The 19,345-nt window shown below is 46.0% G+C and overlaps 1 protein-coding gene across 4 annotated transcripts in view; it reads left to right on the forward strand.

Moving 5' to 3' along the window:
* sv2ca (synaptic vesicle glycoprotein 2Ca) overlaps nt 1-19,345 on the forward strand; it is a 148,361-nt gene that overhangs the window by 104,135 nt on the left and 24,881 nt on the right. For 2 of the 4 annotated variants that reach the window (XM_078215437.1, XM_078215439.1), the window contains exons 5-7: nt 1,089-1,178; nt 7,270-7,369; nt 10,602-10,701. In XM_078215437.1, coding sequence (XP_078071563.1) covers nt 1,089-1,178; nt 7,270-7,369; nt 10,602-10,701 — 290 coding nt within the window. Of the gene's footprint in view, nt 1-1,088; nt 1,179-7,269; nt 7,381-10,598; nt 10,702-19,345 lie in introns of all 4 variants that reach the window. The other 2 variants (XM_078215436.1, XM_078215438.1) reach the window with 2 other exon arrangements.

The raw sequence follows: 19,345 nt of genomic DNA on the forward strand, positions 1-19,345 counted from the left end.
TTTCTTTCTCCCCCCTCTCCTCTTCCGAAAGTGCTGGCACATCCATTTAATGGCTATATTTATGCATGAACTCAGAAGCGTCAGAAAGCTACTTTACCATGTGGGGAACAACAGTTAGGCCCAAACCTACCATCATTCATCTTTCCAGCAAAGCAATTGCTTAATTTTTAAAAATATTAATTTACAGGATGTGGGCATCGCTGGTTGGAACTACATTCATTGCCCGTTCCTAGTTGCCCCTGAGACGGTGGTGCTGAGCTGCCTTATAGAATCATAGCGGTTTACAGCATGGAAACAGGCCCTTCGGCCCAACTTGAACATGCCGCCCTTTTTTACCACTAAGCTAGTCCCAATTTCCCGCATTTGGTCCATATCCCTCTATACCCATCTTACCCATGGAACTGTCTAAATGCTTTTTAAAAGACAAAATTGTACCCACTTCTACTACTACCTCTGGCAGCTCATTCCAGACACCACCCTCTGTGTGAAAAAATTGCCCCTCTGGACCCTTTTGTATCTCTTCCCTCTCACCTTAAACCTATGCCCTCAAGTTTTAGACTCCCCTACCTTTGGGAAAAGATGTTGACTATCTCGCTGATCTATGCCCCTCATTATTTTATAGACCTCTATAAGAACATTCACTTCTTTCACATTGTGGCAGCAGTTTGTACCATCTATAAGATGCATTGCAGCAATTTGCCAAAGATCCTTCTATAGCACCTTCCAAACCTACAATCTCTAGAAAAACAAAGGCAGCAGATACATGGGAACCTATGAGTTCCGCTTTAAGCCATGCACCATCCTGACTTGGAACTATATCACTGTACCTTCACTGTTGTTGGGTCCAAATCCTGGAACTCCCTCACAGTTCTGTTGATGTGTCAACTCCACGTGCAATGGTTAAAGAAAGTGGATCACTATCACCTTCTCAAGGGCGATTAGGGATGGGCAGTAATTGTAGGCCTTGCCAGTTATGCCCACATTCTATGAGTGAATCAATACCGTGGATTGACAAAGATCTCCTGAATTTAGTCAGTACAATTAGAAGGTTGGTACTTCTGAAAATGTCTTTGATTTTGTTGTTTTAGGTGGGGAAACATGATGAAGCCTGGATGATTCTGAAGCAAATCCACGACACCAACATGAGAGCACGGGGACAGCCGGAGAAAGTGTTCACTGTAAGTGTCAGTGATGAAGAGTTCAAGGATAAAAGATGAGCTTGGCTTAGTGAATGTAGGACAGCATGAACAGTTTGAGCAATACAGCAAGCTGGGAGACATCAGTGGGGGGCCTGGAATGAGACCAGGCTGATTGCAAGTCTCCCAGGCAATGTTTTCAGCCTTGTGCCAGAAATCAGTGTGAGGCTGATTATCATATTGAAATTCCACTTTCAATATGATTAGCGAGTCCGGGACCGTAGTCTCCAGGCTCATTAGTGTCTCTGCCCTGCCACAGGGAGAGGTCCCCACCAGCGGGGATTCCAACTGGTCCCTATCAACAGGAACTAAGAGGTCATAGTTGTAGAGTAAGAGGGGGGAGGTTCAGGGCAGAGATAAGGAGGAGCTATTTCTCACAGAGGGTTGTGAATCTATGGAACTCACTGCCCCACAGTGCAGTGGATGCAGAATCAATCAATGGATTCACGAAAGAGATAGATAAATATTTGATCAAAAGCAGGATAAAGGACTATGGGGAAAAGGCAGGGAAGTGGAGTTAGGATGAGATGGAGATCAGCCATGATCATATGGAATGGCGGAGCAGGCTTGTGGGGCTGAATTGCCTACTCTTGCTCCTAATTCCTATGTTCCTATGTTCCTGCGTTGTATATATGGATTTTTGGAAGGCATTCATCAAAGTGGCAGACAGGAAATTACAAAGGTGGAGGGTCATGGAGTTAAGGGGAAAGTTAAGGTATGGATATGGAATTGGTTCAGTGACTGGAAGCAGATCGTGCTGGTGGGTGCATGGTTTTCAGACTGGGCGGTGCTTCCCCCAAGAGTTAGTTTTGGGTCCATTGCTCTTTTAAATTTTATAAACAACCTAGACCTGGGTGTCAGGAGCAACATTATAAAGTTACCAAATTATACAAAGCTTGGCAATGAGGATGGTTGATAGAAAACATGGACAGGATGGTTGAATGGTTAGGAGGATGGTAGATGGAGTTAAATTCAGAGAAGGGCGAAGTCATGCACTTTTGAATAACTTAATATGGAAGGACAGTGTTACTATAAATGGCACGATTTGGACAACTACAAATGAGCAGAGAGATACACAAATCTTTAAAAAGTAACAGAGCAGCAGAGCAGGTTGATAAGGTTAGATAAAAAGCATATAAGTTACTTGGGTTCACAATAAAGACATAGAATATAAAATCAGAGATAATTTTAGAACCCTATAAATCACTGGTTAGGTCTCATCTGGAATATTGTGGATAATAGTGGAGGCGATGGCCTAGTGGTATTATCACTGGACTATTAATCCATGAAACTCAGCTAATGTTGTGGGGACCTGGGTTCGAGTCCATCCACAGCAGATGGTGGAATTTGAATTCAATAAAAAATATCTGGAATTAAGAATCTAATGATGAGCATGAAACCATTGTCGATTGTCAGAAAAACCCATCTGGTTCGCTAATGTCCTTTAGGGAAGGAAATCTGTTGCCTGGTCTGGCCTACATGTGACTCCAGAGCTACAGCAATGTGATTGACTCTCAACTGGCCTCCAGGAGCAACTAGGGATGGGCAATAAATGCTGGCCAGCCAGTGATGCCCATGTCCCACGAATGAATAAAAAATATTCAAGAAAATGAAAGGGACAGAAGGTGTTTACAGGATACCATCAGGGATGGAGGGACTATGAAGGCAAATGGAATGTTTTGTCTTTTATTGCAAGGGGAACAGAATATAAAAGTAATGATGTTTTGCCACAATTGGTGAGATCACATCTGGAATACTGTGTATTGTACACCAGTATTAAAGAAAGGATATGAATGCAGTTGAAGCAGTTCAAAGAAGGTTCATTTGACTGATGCCTGGGATTGGGGGAGGGGGTATGGCAGGGGGTAATGGGTGGTTATATCAGAGGAAAGGTTGGCCTGTATCCATTGGAGTTTAGAAGAATGAGAGGTGATCTTATTGAAACATGTAGGATGTACTGAAAGGATGTTTACCCCTCTGGGAGAGAGGATGTGGGATAAAGAACCAGCACAGGAACAATGGGCTGAGTGGCCTCTCTCTGTGCTGTAAGTGATTCCGAATTCTATTAACATTCTTTCACTCGTTTGGAGGAAAAATAATGTAAGCACATAAAAACCCAAAGAAAGAAATTCAAAATGTTGAAGGGCAGTGAGGATGTGCTTTCAACTCATCAGAATGGCTTCACATTTGGTGATGGAACACTTATATCATCAACTGTTAGTGATGCTGGTGCAGTGTGTCGTAATGGAATCCATTTCGCCAATGAACTGCCGGGGGACACCAGGTGAATACAGATTGTCAGCTTCATGTAAACAAGGCCCAAGGTCCAATATCTGAGGCCGATCCATTCTGGCACAGGGTCAGTTTTCTGCATCCAGTTTCTCTGCACCATGTTTGGGAAGAGAGGAGGCCAAAGCTTCCGTTACCATGGGTACTAATGGAAATCTTTCTATTTGCTCGAGCGGTGAAAGGGTATGACTTTGCTCTGGAGCTGGCTGCACTTTCCAGGAAGGACTAATTCAAAATCGTTAAACTGAGGAGTAAAGGACAGTGAATCTTGGAAAGGAGCTGCGAGTAGCTTGCTTTCAGTTGTGCTGCAGTATTTCTGGACGTTCTTTCCCATGTTTATTAGAATGGTAATGTGATTTACTTACAATTCTCTTGGGATGCCTGAGGTGTAGGTGAAAGTCTACCAGTCCCCTGTGTCAGCCTTTACAACTGCCATTTAACAACCAAGAGAGGAAATTAGAGATGCTTTCGTCTGATATTCTTGGGAATAGTATCTGAGGAAAGGGAGAAGGTAACTGTGATTTAATACCATGGAGCAAAAACAAATATAGGCCGGAAATTTAAAATCTCACTAAGTATTGTCCATCCTCTTCAGATATGCAATTATCAGTTGGCCCCTAAGCATTGTCAACCCTCCTGGGTTGCCCTGCAATCTCCCAGAATTAAAGATTAATCTCTAGGGCACTGCTGTGAGCAACCCAGGAGAAAAATTATAAGTGCTTTAAAAACAATTGTTTTTCGAAAAAAAATCAATTGAACTTTGACTGGATGGTTCTTGACAGTCAGTCAAGCAATCGGTTTAATAAAAAGCCTCTTCTGCTTTCCAGTTTACGGTGGGAAGGCCGTGTACCATGTGCAGGTCAAGTGACCAATGGAGAGAGTGTGGGGGTGGGGCATTTGGAAGCCGACGGTCATGTGATAATTCCTCCTGGATTATGTCTCACCAACCACAGACTCCTGAGGCCTGTAGAAGCCATGTTCCAGATCCTTGAGGCAGGTTCCCTGACATAGGTGGAAATACAGTAAGAGTTTTAACAACACCAGGTTAAAGTCCAACAGGTTTATTTGGTAGCAAATGCCATTAGCTTTTGGAGCGCTGCTCCTTCGTCAGATGGAGTGGAAATCTGCTCTCAAACAGGGCACAGAGACACAAAATCAAGTTACAGAATACTGATTAGAATGCGAATCTCTACAGCCAACCAGGTCTTAAAGATACAGACAATGTGAGTGGAGGGAGCATTAAGCACAGGTTAAAGAGATGTGTATTGTTGTCGTAGCGTCTAAGTGTAAATATAGGTGTAAATCACAGTGAGGGACAATCAAAAAATGGGCTGGAATTTACTTTATGTTTACATATCTGCACAATGTCATTGGTGTTTGATTTGATTTGATTTGATTTATTATTGTCACATGTACTAGTATACAGTGAAAAGTATTGTTTCTTGCACGCTATACTGACAAAGCATACTGTAAATAGGGAAGGAAAGGAGAGATTGCAGAATGTAGTGTTACAGTCATAGCTAGGGTGTAGAGAAAGATCAACTTAATGCAAGGTAAGTTCATTCAAAAGTCTGATGGCAGCAGGGAAGAAGCTGTTCTTGAGTCAGTTGGCACGTGACCTCAGACTTTTGTATCTTTTTCCCGACGGAAGAAGGTGGAAGAGAGTATGTCCAGGGTGCGTGGGGTCCTTGATTATGCTGGCTGCTTTCCCGAGGCAGTGGGAAGTGTAGACAGAGTCAATGGATGGGAGGCTGGTTTGAGTGATGGACTGGGCTGGATGGAGTGGCCTGATGATAGCAGGAGGTCACCATCGATCTCCCAGGGAGATTCAAGAAATGCTGCACTTGCATTGTTAAAACAAATTAAATTCCACAGTCAGGACCAATACTTAATCGTATAAGGAGCCTTTCAGTTAGGGTCTTGTAATACCTTTCAGACTTTTAATTAAATTGCTCTCTGACTTTCCCATTCTCATTTTTTCTCCCTTTATCAAATCTTTCTTTCCCTTGGTTTGTGGGCATGACTCTCTCTCCCCTGGAGCCTGTACTTACCTCTGTGCCCGTGGCAGATTTATTCACCAGTTCCCCATTTTTAAAAAAAACCTGTTGTAAACCCTACTGACCTGACGTCGTGCCAGCCGGGGGGAGTGGAGTGCATTTCCTCTGTGGGGAGTGATACAATGCAGAGACCTGTCAATGGATGATGAAAACCCCATTACATCACTGGCGGAGGGGGGCAAGGACCATTGAGCAGGGAAATCCCACCGGCATGAAAGCACGTTTTGGGACTTCCCCTCAATTCTCTGCCCCCGCCGTCATTCCCCCTGCTGAAAACTAGGGTGATGGCAGATTCCCCCCATGTCATCTGATTTTGTTCACTCTTTCTGTATCCTTAAGACTCATAGGGCAGCATGGTGGCACAGAGGGCGGCACAGTGGCACCGTGGTTAGCACTGCTGCCTCACAGCACCAGAGACCCGGGTTCAATTCCAGCCTTGGGTCACTGTCTGTGTGGAGTTTGCACATTCTCCCCGTGTCTGCATGAGTTTCCTCTGGGTGCTCCGGTTTCCTCCCACAGTCCAAAGATATGCGGGTTGGGTGGATTGGCCATGCTAAATTGACTCTAGTGTCAGGGGGATTAGCAGGGCAAATATGTGGGGTTACGGGAATAGGGCCTGGATGGGATTGTGGTCAGGGCAGACTCGATGGGCTGAATGGCCACCTTCCGCACTGTAGGGATTCTATTCTATGATTGTTTAAGGAGGCAAGATAGCCAGTGCTATCATTCAACATGGTCTAAGATGTTTCATTGGCCTCTGTTTAATGATCATTATGTGGCACATAAAGGGTTGAGTTTTCGATGAGGCAGGACCAGAGGAGCGGGGGTTTACAGCTACTCGTCGCCAGTGCTGAGTAGACAATTAGTCCAATGAACTCGTTCACTGAGGGCACCTGTTAGAAGCCTTCGAGTATTTTCCAGTTGGGAGGCAGCTCCATTCGGCCTTCCAGCTCGAGGAGACCACCCGCCACCCTTCAATGGATGAGGCAACTTGGGATGTCACCTGATTTACTGCCTCCACCAAAATCGCTTTCTGCTTCCTGGCACCGGCACCTCAGGTTTCCAACCTGGAATTCAACCCGGCATCAGGATTGGGAATCTGGAACAAAAATCCAGCCCAATAAATTCAATTTGAGCAGTGAAGAGAAATTTCTAATGCGAGAGGCATGATATGAGATGCCCCACCCCAGGAAATTCTGGGCCATTATTTCATAGGACCCCTAGAGTGCAGAGGAGGTCATTCAGCCTATCGAGTCTGCACTGACTCTCCGACAGAATATCTTACCCAGGCCCTCTCCCTGCAGCCCCATGTATTTCCCAGGGCTAATCCATCTAACTGACACACCTTTGGATTGGGGGAGGAAGCTGGAGCACCCGGAGGAAACCCATGCACGGGGAGAATGTGCAAATTCCGCACAGACGGTCACCCAAGGCCGGAATTGAACCCGGGTCTCTGGAGTTGTGAGGCAGCAGTGCTAACCACTGTGCCACCTAAAATTACTCGGGATCATTGGTGGAACAAATTAGGTGGGTGAAAAGTTTAGTATGCCGATCAGGTTGAAGAGCTGGAATTACTGATCTGAATGGAGCTACTCAAAGTAAGTTTGATTATCAGCGACACATTTACCTTCTGATAAACAAGGGAAGGTAGCTTGAAAATGTATTTAACAGAAACGACATAATAGTCGAGCGAATCGTGTTTTATTTACCAACTCTTATCTTCACAGGTCAATAGAATCAAGACTCCCAAACTGATCGATGAACTGATAGAGATACAGACAGACACGGGCACTTGGTATATGAGGTGGCTTGTTCGAATCAAGACTGAACTGCATGGTGTAAGTAAACAACTCTGATTCAATTTGGAAATATATCTTTCTCCTCAGTGATACATGATACCAAAATACCAGAAAAGAATATTTCACCACTGATTTGTGGAACTCATATTTAATGTAGACTAATCTCATAATGAAATGTCAAAGCCAGCGGTTCTGTTCAGACAGTAAGTTGAAATGATGAATTCCTGAGCTTTTGCTGAAAAAAGACACATGTTGTTGAAGCTTTTCATGTTGTAATCATCAGGACTGGTGCAAGAATACCAAATTTTAAAGGGAACAATAAATTATACTGATTGGTTGGCAGTCAGCTCTGGTTCATCAAGACATCGCCATGGTGAATGCACCAGGGAACTATTGCCTCCCGTGCTTTAGTTTATTCAAAAGGGGTGCAATGCCTGTAACCTACATATCAACAGCAGTGCCATGTCTATGCGCCTATTCAACAGTGTCAGCCTTTTCATTAATTTGTCACTCAAGAAAACTATATACAAGTTTGCCACGTCACTATATCATGGTGATCTAGACCCACCACCATGTTATAAATCTGTATTCATTGAACTTCTAAACTTGGCAACTCACACAGCTGAACTCAGCTTTAATGATGCCCAAATAGAGGGTGTTACCATGGGTTCCTGCTAGGACCACCATTTTCTAACCAACCCTTACACATTTCTGATACAAAGATGACACATTTGCTATATTTAAATCTGCAGCTGTAAGAATTTACTTACACGCTTTAATGAGTTCCATTCCCTGCTCAATTTCTCCTTTGAAAGGGTGCAGTTTAATGAACTCCCGTTCCTCAACATGCTGGTTGAGAAATCCGCTCCTGGGTTGTCTACTGCTGTCCACCACAAGCCTACCTTCACTGGTCAATATATGTTTTACAATTCCTCGAGCTCCACATGCTGCAAGATTGACCTTATTGGCCCAAGCCATCTGCTCACCATGCAAGCTTGATTACGAAATAAGGTGCATCAAAGCTACCCTGTGGACTAATGGATGTCTCTATCAGATCACTGCTTGCCGTGTACCGCGCATATTCATGAATGGGTATAAGGCTGCCAGTCTCAAACCTGAAAACTGCCCCCTTGTGGGTTGTACAATGTCTCACTTTGTGAATAAATGTTAAACTCAACAAAGATTGACTTTTGGTCTTCACCAGTGGGATATAAGAAGCTTAACATCAGAGGGAGAGAGACCAAATAAGACAAACTAAGACAGATGGAATCTGAAAGACAAGCAGAGACAAGCAGAGACACCTAGTTACAAGGAGAGGGAAACACATGTTCCTAATTTTGACTTGAGACCAATGCCACAGGGGATTCGCTTTAATGATATATTCAAAGTTTCATTGTCAGATACTCCACTCACTTGTCACTAACAGAAAATCCACTGGTGATATTTCATTTATTTATCTTATGTAAACTACTTAATTTCTTATTTTAATTATAGATTTGGCAATCAGAGCTTATTATCTTCGGCATAACAGTGTCCTTATATTTTTATTTTCCTATTGTGTGGTCAGATGTGGCTAATTTTAGTGAAATCTCACTGTGGTAATAATGACCTGTGTTTATCACAGGAAGTGGGCTTGGGGTGGGGAGGAACAAACCATGACATTATCCATCGGGGATTGAGTGTCTCTGCTGGTAACTTGAGGCCTGGTTTTAAAAATATTTGTTATATTTTGGCATTTTTAACTAATTTTGTAAGGAATGCCACCGGCAGAGGGAGAGTGCCAGGGCTTGGGGAAAATGTGGCCCAGCCAATCAATGGGATGTATAGTTTGGCCCCAGCTCCTCATGGGCCATGCTAAAAAAACACATGCTAGGATTCTTGTCATAGGGTATAATATTCGTTGATTCTGAAAGAAAACTGCTATTTTTAATATATATATTTTGTTCTGCCATTTTGTGTTGTGGAAATTTAGGTTTTAGTCAGAGACTTTAATCCGCCACTAATCAAGATTTTGGGACTTCAGGTTTTGCCTGAACTGGTTAAAACACAAGAATAGATGCTCAACCTCAGTTTGCCCACTTTATGGTTGTAAAATGCCCCATGTCCAACCACACCTGAAAGAGGTCAGGTGGTTTTTCAGGCATTTCTGGCAGCTGCTTAAAAGAGGCATTTGACTTCTTACGCACGTAGCCATTTTTAATACCTGCTTTGGGCTCCTTCTGCTAAATTTAACATTGCAGAGTGGAATAGGAGCTTACACTGCTCTGGTAAGGATTCTGGCAACTTCCACCAACAGACAGGTTTAAAAGAAATTAAAGGAGTTGCCTTGTGGCCAGGAGGAGGACCAGAAATATTTACCTGACTCCCAAATATCCCATCTCCTCAATGCCCAGTTCCCACTCTGAGGTCTTTCCTCCGGGCTTGCAGCATAGCAAGCAGCCTGATGTTCATATTTGTTCAAATTGGTGACTTTTCGATGGAGGCATGATGGATAATGGTGGCCCACTCAATTAATATCAATGGGCCCCAAACCCAATTCCAATCAAGTCTCATCTCCCCCTATTCAGACAAACATTACGGCCACATCTTTTCAGGTGCTCCCTCGGAGTTGAGGGCGACTTGCTTCCACACTAAAAATGAGTTAGAATCATAGAATCCGACAGTACAGAAGAAGACAGTTCAGCCCATCGAGTCTGCACCAACCACAATCCCATCCAGGTCCTATCCCCAGGTTCCCAGGTGACTGAGGAATCCAATGTGCGACTGACAGTCTCTGTCACAGGTGGGGCAGACGGTGGTTGGAGGAATGGGTTGCCATGGCGCTCATTCTTCTGTCGATGCTTTCCTTCAGCTTGCTCTCAGCGTGTTCAGCTCCTTCTCGGATGTTTATCCTCCAGTTCAGGTGGTTTTGGGTCAGGGATTTCCAGGTGTCAGTGGGGATGTGGCACTTTTTCAAGGACATTTTGTGGGTGACCTTGAAGAGTTTCCTTTACCTTCCTGGGGCTCGCTTGCCATGTCAAAGCTCTGAGTAGAGGATTTGTTTCAGGAGTCTTCTGTCAGGCATGAGGATGAGAGCGTTGTTGATCTGCGACATATCCCCATATACTTGCCACCTAACTCCATGCTGCCTTGGCACTGGATCAGGTTTCCTGTGGATGAACTGGTGGATTCATCCCCTTTTCTATCAGTTCCTCTTGCACCTTCTGCCTCTAATGTTAGGAGCCTAGAGTATAATTAGGTAGATTATGGTATGCATTGTCTGTTTTCTCAGATTTGGATGACATTCATGCGATGCTTTGACTATCCCGTCAAGAAAAACACCATTATGCTGATTACAGTTTGGGCAACCTTGTCGTTTGGGTAAGTCTTCCTATAGATTTAAACCATTAAACACAGCTTCACTGTGACAAACTTCTTTATCATTGTATGATTCTCAATTGCTTGTATCAAATGGTAAATAAAGTCCTGGCCAACAGTGTGATTATTATGAATATCCACACAGGTGAAGCAGGATGTATAGTTTAATAGCAACATTTCAAAATGCTTTCTCATGAGTCAAAGAACAGAGAAAATTACAGCACAGGAACAGGCCCTTCGGCCCTCCAAGCCTGCACTGACCATGCTGCCCGACTGAACTAAAACCCCCTACCCTTCCGGGGACCATATCCCTCTATTCCCATCCTATTCATGTATTTGTCCAGATGCTCCTTAAAACTCACTCTCGTATCCGCTTCCACTACCTCCCCCCGGCAGCGAGTTCCAGGCACCCACCACTCTCTGTGTAAAAAACTTGCCTCGTACATCTCCTTTAAAACTTGTCCCTAGCATCTTAAACCTATGCCCCCTAGTAATTGCCTCTTCCACCCTGAGAAAAGCTTCTGACTTTCCACTCTGTCCATGCCTCTCATAATCTTGTAGACTTCTATCAGGTCGCCCCTCAACCTCCGTCGTTCCAGTGAGAACAAACCAAGTTTCTCCAACCTCTCCTCATAGCTAATGCCCTCCATACCAGGCAACATCCTGGTAAATCTTTTCTGTACCCTCTCCAAGGCCTCCACATCCTTCTGGTAGTGTGGCGACCAGAATTGAACACTATATTCCAAGTGCGGCCGAACTAAGGTTCTATAAAGCTGCAACATGACTTGCCAATTTTTAAACTCAATGCCCCGGCCGATGAAGGCAAACATTCCGTATGCCTTCTTGACTACAAACCTCAAAGAATATTTTTTCTGACTCAGGAGAATCAAGTGAAATCTATAACTGTAATGCAGTCACTTTTTTTGTATCCTCCCAGTTGGGAGAGTGGGCAAATGCAATCTCCTTGTACTGCTGCTCCAGGCTGACAAGGAATAATCCAGGTTCTCTCCCCAGCCTGTGGTGACTGACAGTCAGGTTACTACAATCAATGTTCCCTCCTGGGGATATGTGGCCATGCAGCAATCAGGAATGTACCATGCAGTGCATCAAACAGGCTTCAACGTTCCATTTGAGATGCATGCGGCCACACAATAATGTTAAAAGGGCTAAGCAGTGCACCAAACAGGCTACGTACAGCAAAGCAAAGTTAGAGGGAACATGAACTACAATTGATAACAGTTTTCCTGGTCTGGGGTGAGGAAGATCAGTAAGAAGTCTCACAACACCAGGTTAAAGTCCAACAGGTTTATTTGGTAGCAAATACCATAAGCTTTCGGAGCAGAGCTCCTTCGTCAGATGGAGTGGATATCTGTTCTCAAACAGGGCACAGACACAGAAATCAAATTACAGAATACTGATTAGAATGCAAATCTCTACAGCCAGCCAGGTCTTAAATGCACAGACAATGTGGGTGGAGGGAGCATTCAACACAGGTTAAAGAGATGTGTATTGTCGCCAGACAGAACAGCTTGTGAAATTCTGCAAGTCCAGGAGGTAAGCTTTGGGGGTTACTGATAATGTGGCATAAATCCAACATCCCGGTTTAGGCCGTCCTCATGTGTGCGGAACTTGGCTATCAGTTTCTGCTCAGCGACTCTGCGCTGTCATGTGTCGTGAAGGCCGCCTTGGAGAACGCTTACCTGAAGATCCAAGGCTGAATGCCCGTGACTGCTGAAGTGCTCCCCCACAGGAAGAGAACAGTCTTGCCTGGTGATTGTCGAGCGGTGTTCATTCATCCGTTGTCGTAGCGTCTGCATGGTTTCCCCAATGTACCATGCCTCGGGACATCCTTTCTTGCAGCGTATCAGGTAGACAACGTTGGCCGAGTTGCAAGAGTAGGTACTGTGTACCTGGTAGATGGTGTTCTCACGTGAGATGATGGCATCCGTGTCGATGATCCGGCACGTCTTGCAGAGGTTGCTGTGGCAGGGTTGTGTGGTGTCGTGGTCACTGTTCTCCTGAAGGCTGGGTAGTTTGCTGCGGACAATGGTCTGTTTGAGGTTGCGTGGTTGTTTGAAGGCAAGAAGTGGGGGTGTGGGGATGGCCTTGGCGAGATGTTCGTCTTCATCAATGACATGTTGAAGGCTCCGGAGGAGATGCCGTAGCTTCTCCGCTCCTGGGAAGTACTGGACGACGAAGGGTACTCTGTCCACCGTGTCCCGTGTTTGTCTTCTGAGGAGGTCGGTGCGGTTTTTCGCTGTGGCGTGTCGGAACTGTTGATCAATGAGTCGAGTGCCATATCCTGTTCTTATGAGGGCATCTTTCAGCGTCTGGAGGTGTCTGTTGTGATCCTCCTCATCCGAGCAGATCCTGTGTATTCGGAGGGCTTGTCCGTAGGGGATAGCTTCTTTTACGTGTTTCGGGTGGAAGCTGGAGAAGTGGAGCATCATGAGGTTATCCGTGGGCTTGCGGTACAGTGAGGTGCTGAGGTGACCGTCCTTAATGGAGATGCGTGTGTCCAAGAATGCAACCGATTCCGGAGAGTAGTCCATGGTGAGTCTGATGGTGGGATGGAACTTGTTGATGTCATCATATAGTTGTTTCAGTGATTGCTCACCATGAGTCCAAAGGAAGAAAATGTCATCGATGTATCTAGTGTATAGCATCGGTTGAAGGTCCTGTGCGGTGAAGAAGTCTTGTTCGAACTGTGAACACAACTGTGAGGAAGATCAAGCAGGGCTCCTGCAAGGAAGAACTGTCCAGTGAACCGTGCTGGAGCCCATATGAGGCTAGGCGATCTGGTGCCCCACAGTGGGGACTCTTTATCACTCACTCTCTAATCTAGGCGTGTTTATCTGGAGTAAGGGGAAATATGAAGCCATCAGGCAGGAGATTAGAGGCGTAAATTGGAAGGAGGCATTCTCGAGGAAAAGTACTGAAGTAAGGTGGCAGATTTTTAAGGAATGTTTGTCTGGAGTTCTGCATGACAACGTTCCGATGAGACAGGGAGGTGTTGGTAGGTTACGGGAACGATGGTGCACAAAAGCTGCGCTGAACCTAGTGAGAAAGAAAAGGAAAGCGTACAAAAGGTTCAGAGAGCTAGGCGATGATAGGGATCTCGATGAGTATACGGCTGACAGGAAGGGACTTAAGAAAGAAATTAGGAGAGCCAGAAGGGGTCACGAGAAGGCCTTGGCAGGTAAGATTAAGGAGAACCCTAAGGCGTTCTATAAATATGTGAAGAGTAAAAGGATGAGATGTGAAGGAATAGGGCCTATAAAATGTGAAGGTGAGAAAGTATGTACAGAACCGAAAGAAATAGCCAGAGGTGCTTAATGAATATTTTACCTCGGTATTCACGGTGGAAAAAGACCTGGGTGGTTGTACTACAGGATTGAGGCGAACTGAAAAGATTGAGAATGTAAGAAAGAGGATGTGTTGGAAATTTTGAATGGCATCAAGATAGATAAGTCGCCGGGACCGGATGGGATGTACCCCAGGTTACTGTGGGAGGCGAGGGAAGAGATTGCAGAGCCTCTGGCGATGATCTTTGCATCGTCGATGGAAACGGGAGAGGTTCCGGAGGATTGGAGGATTGCGGAGGTGGTTCCTATATTCATGTAAGGGAATAGGGATAGCCCAGGAAATTACCGACCGGTGAGTCTTACCTCAGTGGTTGGTAAGTTGATGGAGAAGATCCTGAGGGACATGATTTATGAACATTTAGAGAAGTTTGGTATGCTCAAAAGTAGTCAGCGTGGCTTTGTCAAAGGCAAATCGTGCCTTACGAGCCTGGTGGAGTTCTTTGAAAATGTGACTAAACACATTGACGAAGGAAAAGCGGTAGATGCGGTTTACATGGACTTCAGCAAGGCATTCGATAAGGTACCCCATGCAAGACTTCTCGAGAAAGTGAGAGAGCATGGGATCCAAGGGGCTGTTGCCTTGTGGATTCAGGACTGGCTTGTCTGCAGAATGTGCAGAGAGTGGTTGTAGATGGGTCTTTTTCGGAATGGAGGTCGGTCACCAGTGGAGTGCCTCAGGGATCTGTTCTGGGACCCTTGCTGTTTGTCATTTTCATAAATGACCTGGATGAGGAAGTGGAGGGATGGGTTGGTAAGTTTGCCGATGACACGAAGATTGGTGGTGTTGTGGATAGGTTGGAGGGATGTCAGAAGCTGCAGCGTGGCATAGATAGGATGCAAGACTGGGCGGAGAAGTGGCAGATGGACTTCAACCCAGATAAATGTGTAGTGGTCCATTTTGGCAGGTCAAGTGGTATGAAGGAGTATAATATCAAGGGTAAGACCATAAGACCATAAGACCATAAGACATAGGAGCGGAAGTAAGGCCATTCGGCCCATCGAGTCCACTCCACCATTCAATCATGGTTGATTTCAACTCCATTTACCCGCTCTCTCCCCATAGCCCTTAATTCCTCGAGAAATCAAGAATTTATCAATTTCTCTTAGCAGTGTAGAGGATCAGAAGGACCTTGGGATCCGGGTCCATAGGACTCTTAAATCGGTCTCAAAGAACAAAGAACAAAGAACAACACAGCACAGGAACAGGCCCTTCGGCCCTCCAAGCCCGCGCCGCTCCCCGGTCCAGGATTGAATCCTGAATGCAGGATCCCCGCCCAATTTTCCAGCCTATCTACATACCAATAACATATCCACCGAGCTGTCCCTCACAGCTACGATGCTTTGTTCATTACAACCTATTAACTCACCCCCACCCCCCCATTCCAGACCATGTGATCTCCAGGGAGAGGCGAAAACCCAGAGTGAAAAACCCCAGGGCCAATATGGGGAAAGAAAATCTGGGAAATTCCTCTCCGACCCCCTGAGGCGATCGAAACGAGTCCAGGAGATCACAATGGCCCCGATCGGAAAATGCTTCCCAACCCTAGTCATTTCCACTTCCACGAACACCATATGAATTCCCTGCCCCCGAGACAGGTTCCCAACTATCCGCAGTCTCGCTCTGTACTGGCACCAGCAAGATGATCATAGAATGAAGCCTTGAAACGAGAAACAAGGAACAATTAGCCCGCGCCGCTCCCTGGTCCAAACTAGACCACTCTTTTGTATCCCTCCATTCCCACTCCGTTCATATAGCTGTCTAGATAAGTCTTAAACGTTCCCAGTGTGTCCGCCTCCACCACCTTGCCCGGCAACACATTCCAGGCCCCCACGACCCTCTGTGTGAAATATGTCCTTCTGATATCTGTGTTAAACCTCCCCCCCTTCACCTTGAACCTATGACCCCTCGTGAACGTCACCACCGACCCGGGGAAAAGCTTCCCACCGTTCACCCTATCTATGCCTTTCATAATTTTATACACCTCTATTAAGTCTCCCCTCATCCTCCGTCTTTCCAAGGAGAACAACCCCAGTTTCCCCAATCTCTCCTCATAACCAAGTCCCTCCATACCAGGCAACATCCTGGTAAACCTCCTCTGTACTCTCTCCAAAGCCTCCACGTCCTTCTGGTAGTGTGGCGACCAGAACTGGACGCAGTATTCCAAATGCGGCCGAACCAATGTTCTATACATCTACAACATCAGACCCCAACTCTTATACTCTATGCCCCGTCCTATAAAGGCAAGCATGCCATATGCCTTCTTCACCACCTTCTCCACCTGTGACGTCACCTTCAAGGATCTGTGGACTTGCACACCCAGGTCCCTCTGCGTCTCTACACCCTTTATGGTTCTTCCATTTATCGTGTAGCTCCTCCCTACATTATTCCCACCAAAATGCATCACTTCGCATTTATCAGGATTGAACTCCATCTGCCATTTCCTTGCCCAAATTTCCAGCCTATCTATATCCTTCTGTAGCCTCTGACAATGTTCCTCACTATCTGCAAGTCCTGCCAGTTTTGTGTCGTCCGCAAACTTACTGATCACCCCAGTTACTCCTTCTTCCAGATCATTTATATAAATCACAAACAGCAGAGGTCCCAATACAGAGCCCTGCGGTACACCACTAGTCACAGGCCTCCAGCCGGAAAAAGACCCTTCCACTACCACCCTCTGTCTTCTATGACCAAGTCAGTTCTCCACCCATCTAGCCACCTCCCCCTTTATCCCATGGGATCCAACCTTTTTCACTAGCCTACCATGAGGGACTTTGTCAAACGCTTTACTAAAGTCCATATAGACAACATCCACGGCCCTTCCTTCGTCAACCATTTTGGTCACTTCTTCAAAAAACACCACCAGGTTAGTGAGGCATGACCTCCCTCTCACAAAACCATGTTGACTATCGTTAATGAGTTTATTCCTTTCTAAATGCGCATACATCCTATCTCTAAGAATCCTCTCCAACAACTTCCCCACCACAGACGTCAAGCTCACCGGCCTATAATTACCCGGGTTATCCTTCCTACCCTTCTTAAATAACGGGACCACATTGGCTATCCTCCAATCCTCTGGGACCTCACCTGTGTCCAGTGACGAGACAAAGATTTGCGTCAGAGGCCCAACGATTTCACCTCTCGTCTCCCTGAGCAGCCTTGGATAGATTCCATCAGGCCCTGGGGATTTGTCAGTCTTTATATTCTCTAACAAACCTAACACTTCCTCCTTTGTAATGGAGATTTTCTCCAACGGTTCAACACTCCTCTCCGAGACACTCCCAGTCAACACATCCCTCTCCTTTGTGAATACCGACGCAAAGCATTCATTTAGGATCTCCCCTACTTCTTTGGGCTCCAAGCATAAGTCCCCACTTTTGTCCCTGAGAGGTCCGATTTTTTCCCTAACAACCCTTTTGTTCCTAACGTATGAATAAAATGCCTTGGGATTCTCCTTAATCCTGTCTGCCAAGAACATTTCGTGACCCCTTTTTGCTCTTCTAATTCCCCGTTTGAGTATTTTCCTACTTTCATTGTACTCCTCCAGAGCTCCCTCCGTTTTTAGCTGCTTGGACCTAACATACGCCTCTCTTTTCCTTTTGACCAGTCCCTCAATTTCCCTGGTTATCCACGGTTCTCTAATCCTACCCTTCCTATCCTTCTTTTTTACAGGCACATGCTTGTCCTGTAGCCCTAACAACCGTTCCTTAAAAGACTGCCACATACCAGATGTGGATTTACCCTCAAACAGCCTCTCCCAATCAAGAGCTGCCAATTTCTGCCTGATCCCACTAAAGTTAGCCTTCCCCCAATCCAACACCTTACCCTTGGGCCACCACTCATCCTTTTCCATCACTATCCTAAAGCTAACAGAATTGTGGTCACTATTTGCCACATGTTCCCCAACCAAAACTTTGAAGACCTGACCGGGCTCATTCCCCAGTCCCAGGTCCAGTATCGCCCCCTCTCTAGTTGGGCTGTCCACATATTGTTCCAACGAACCCTCCTGTACACATTTTACAAATTCCTCCCCATCCAGAGTCCCTGCCCTCAGCGATTTCCAGTCTATACCAGGGAAATTGAAGTCTCCCACTACAACAACCCTATATTTCCTGCACCTATCCAGTATCTCCTGACATATCCATTCTTCCACTTCCCTTGGGCTGTTGGGGGGCCTGTAGTACACCCCCAACATAGTGACTGCGCCTTTCCTGTTTCTAAGCTCCACCCAGAGTGACTCGCTACACGACTCCTCCGAATTGTCCTCCCTCTGCACCGCTGTAATATGCTCTCCAACCAATACCGCTACTCCCCCACCTCTTTTGGCCCCTCCTCTGTCTCGCCTAAAACACTTGTACCCTGGAATATTCAGCTGCCAGTCCTGTCCCTCTTTCAACCAAGTCTCTGTCACCGCAACCACATCCAAATTCCTCATGCGCATTAAGGCCCCAAGTTCGTCTGTTTTACCTGCTACGCTCCTTGCATTGAAGTATAAGCACTCCAGACCCCCAGGCTCAGTGAGGTCGTCCTCCCCCAGAGTGCTCTTCTTCTTTGCCAGCCTTGTCCCAGCCCCAAGCTCGTCCCCAGCCACCACACTTATAGACCTAATATTTTGATCCCCACCCCCCTGCCATACTAGTTTAAACCCCCCCGAACTGCACTAGCAAAGCTCCCAGACAGGATATTTGTGCCCTTCCAACTTAGTTGTGACCCCTCCCTCTTGTACAGGTGAGGTCTCGCAGGTAGAGGAGGTGGTTAAGAAGGCGTATGGTGTGCTGGCCTTCATCAATCGAGGGATTGAATTTAGGAGTCAGGAGATAATGATGCAGCTTTATAAGACCCTCGTCAGACCCCCACTTGGAGTACTGTGCTCAGTTCTGGTCGCCTCATTACAGGAGGGATGTGGAAATGATTGAAAGGGTGCAGAGAAGATTTACAAGGATATTGCCTGGATTGGTTGGCATGCCTTATGAGGATAGGTTGAGGGAGCTCGGTCTTTTCTCCTTGGAGAGACGAAGGATGAGAGGTGACCTGATAGAGGTGTACAAGATGTTGAGAGATATCGATCGGGTGGATTCTCGGAGGCTTTTTCCCAGGGCTGAAATGGCCGCTACGAGAGGACACAGGTTTAAGGTGCTGGGGAGTAGGTACAGAGGAGTTGTCAGAGGTAAGTTTTTCACTCAGAGGGTGGTTGATGAGTGGAATCGGCTGCCGTCAGTGGTGGTGGAGGCAAACTCGATAGGGTCTTTTAAGAGACTTCTGGATGAGTACATGGGACTTAATA

The sequence above is a fragment of the Mustelus asterias genome, chromosome 6 (assembly GCF_964213995.1).
Source record: "Mustelus asterias chromosome 6, sMusAst1.hap1.1, whole genome shotgun sequence".
Classification (NCBI taxonomy): Eukaryota; Metazoa; Chordata; class Chondrichthyes; order Carcharhiniformes; family Triakidae; genus Mustelus; species Mustelus asterias.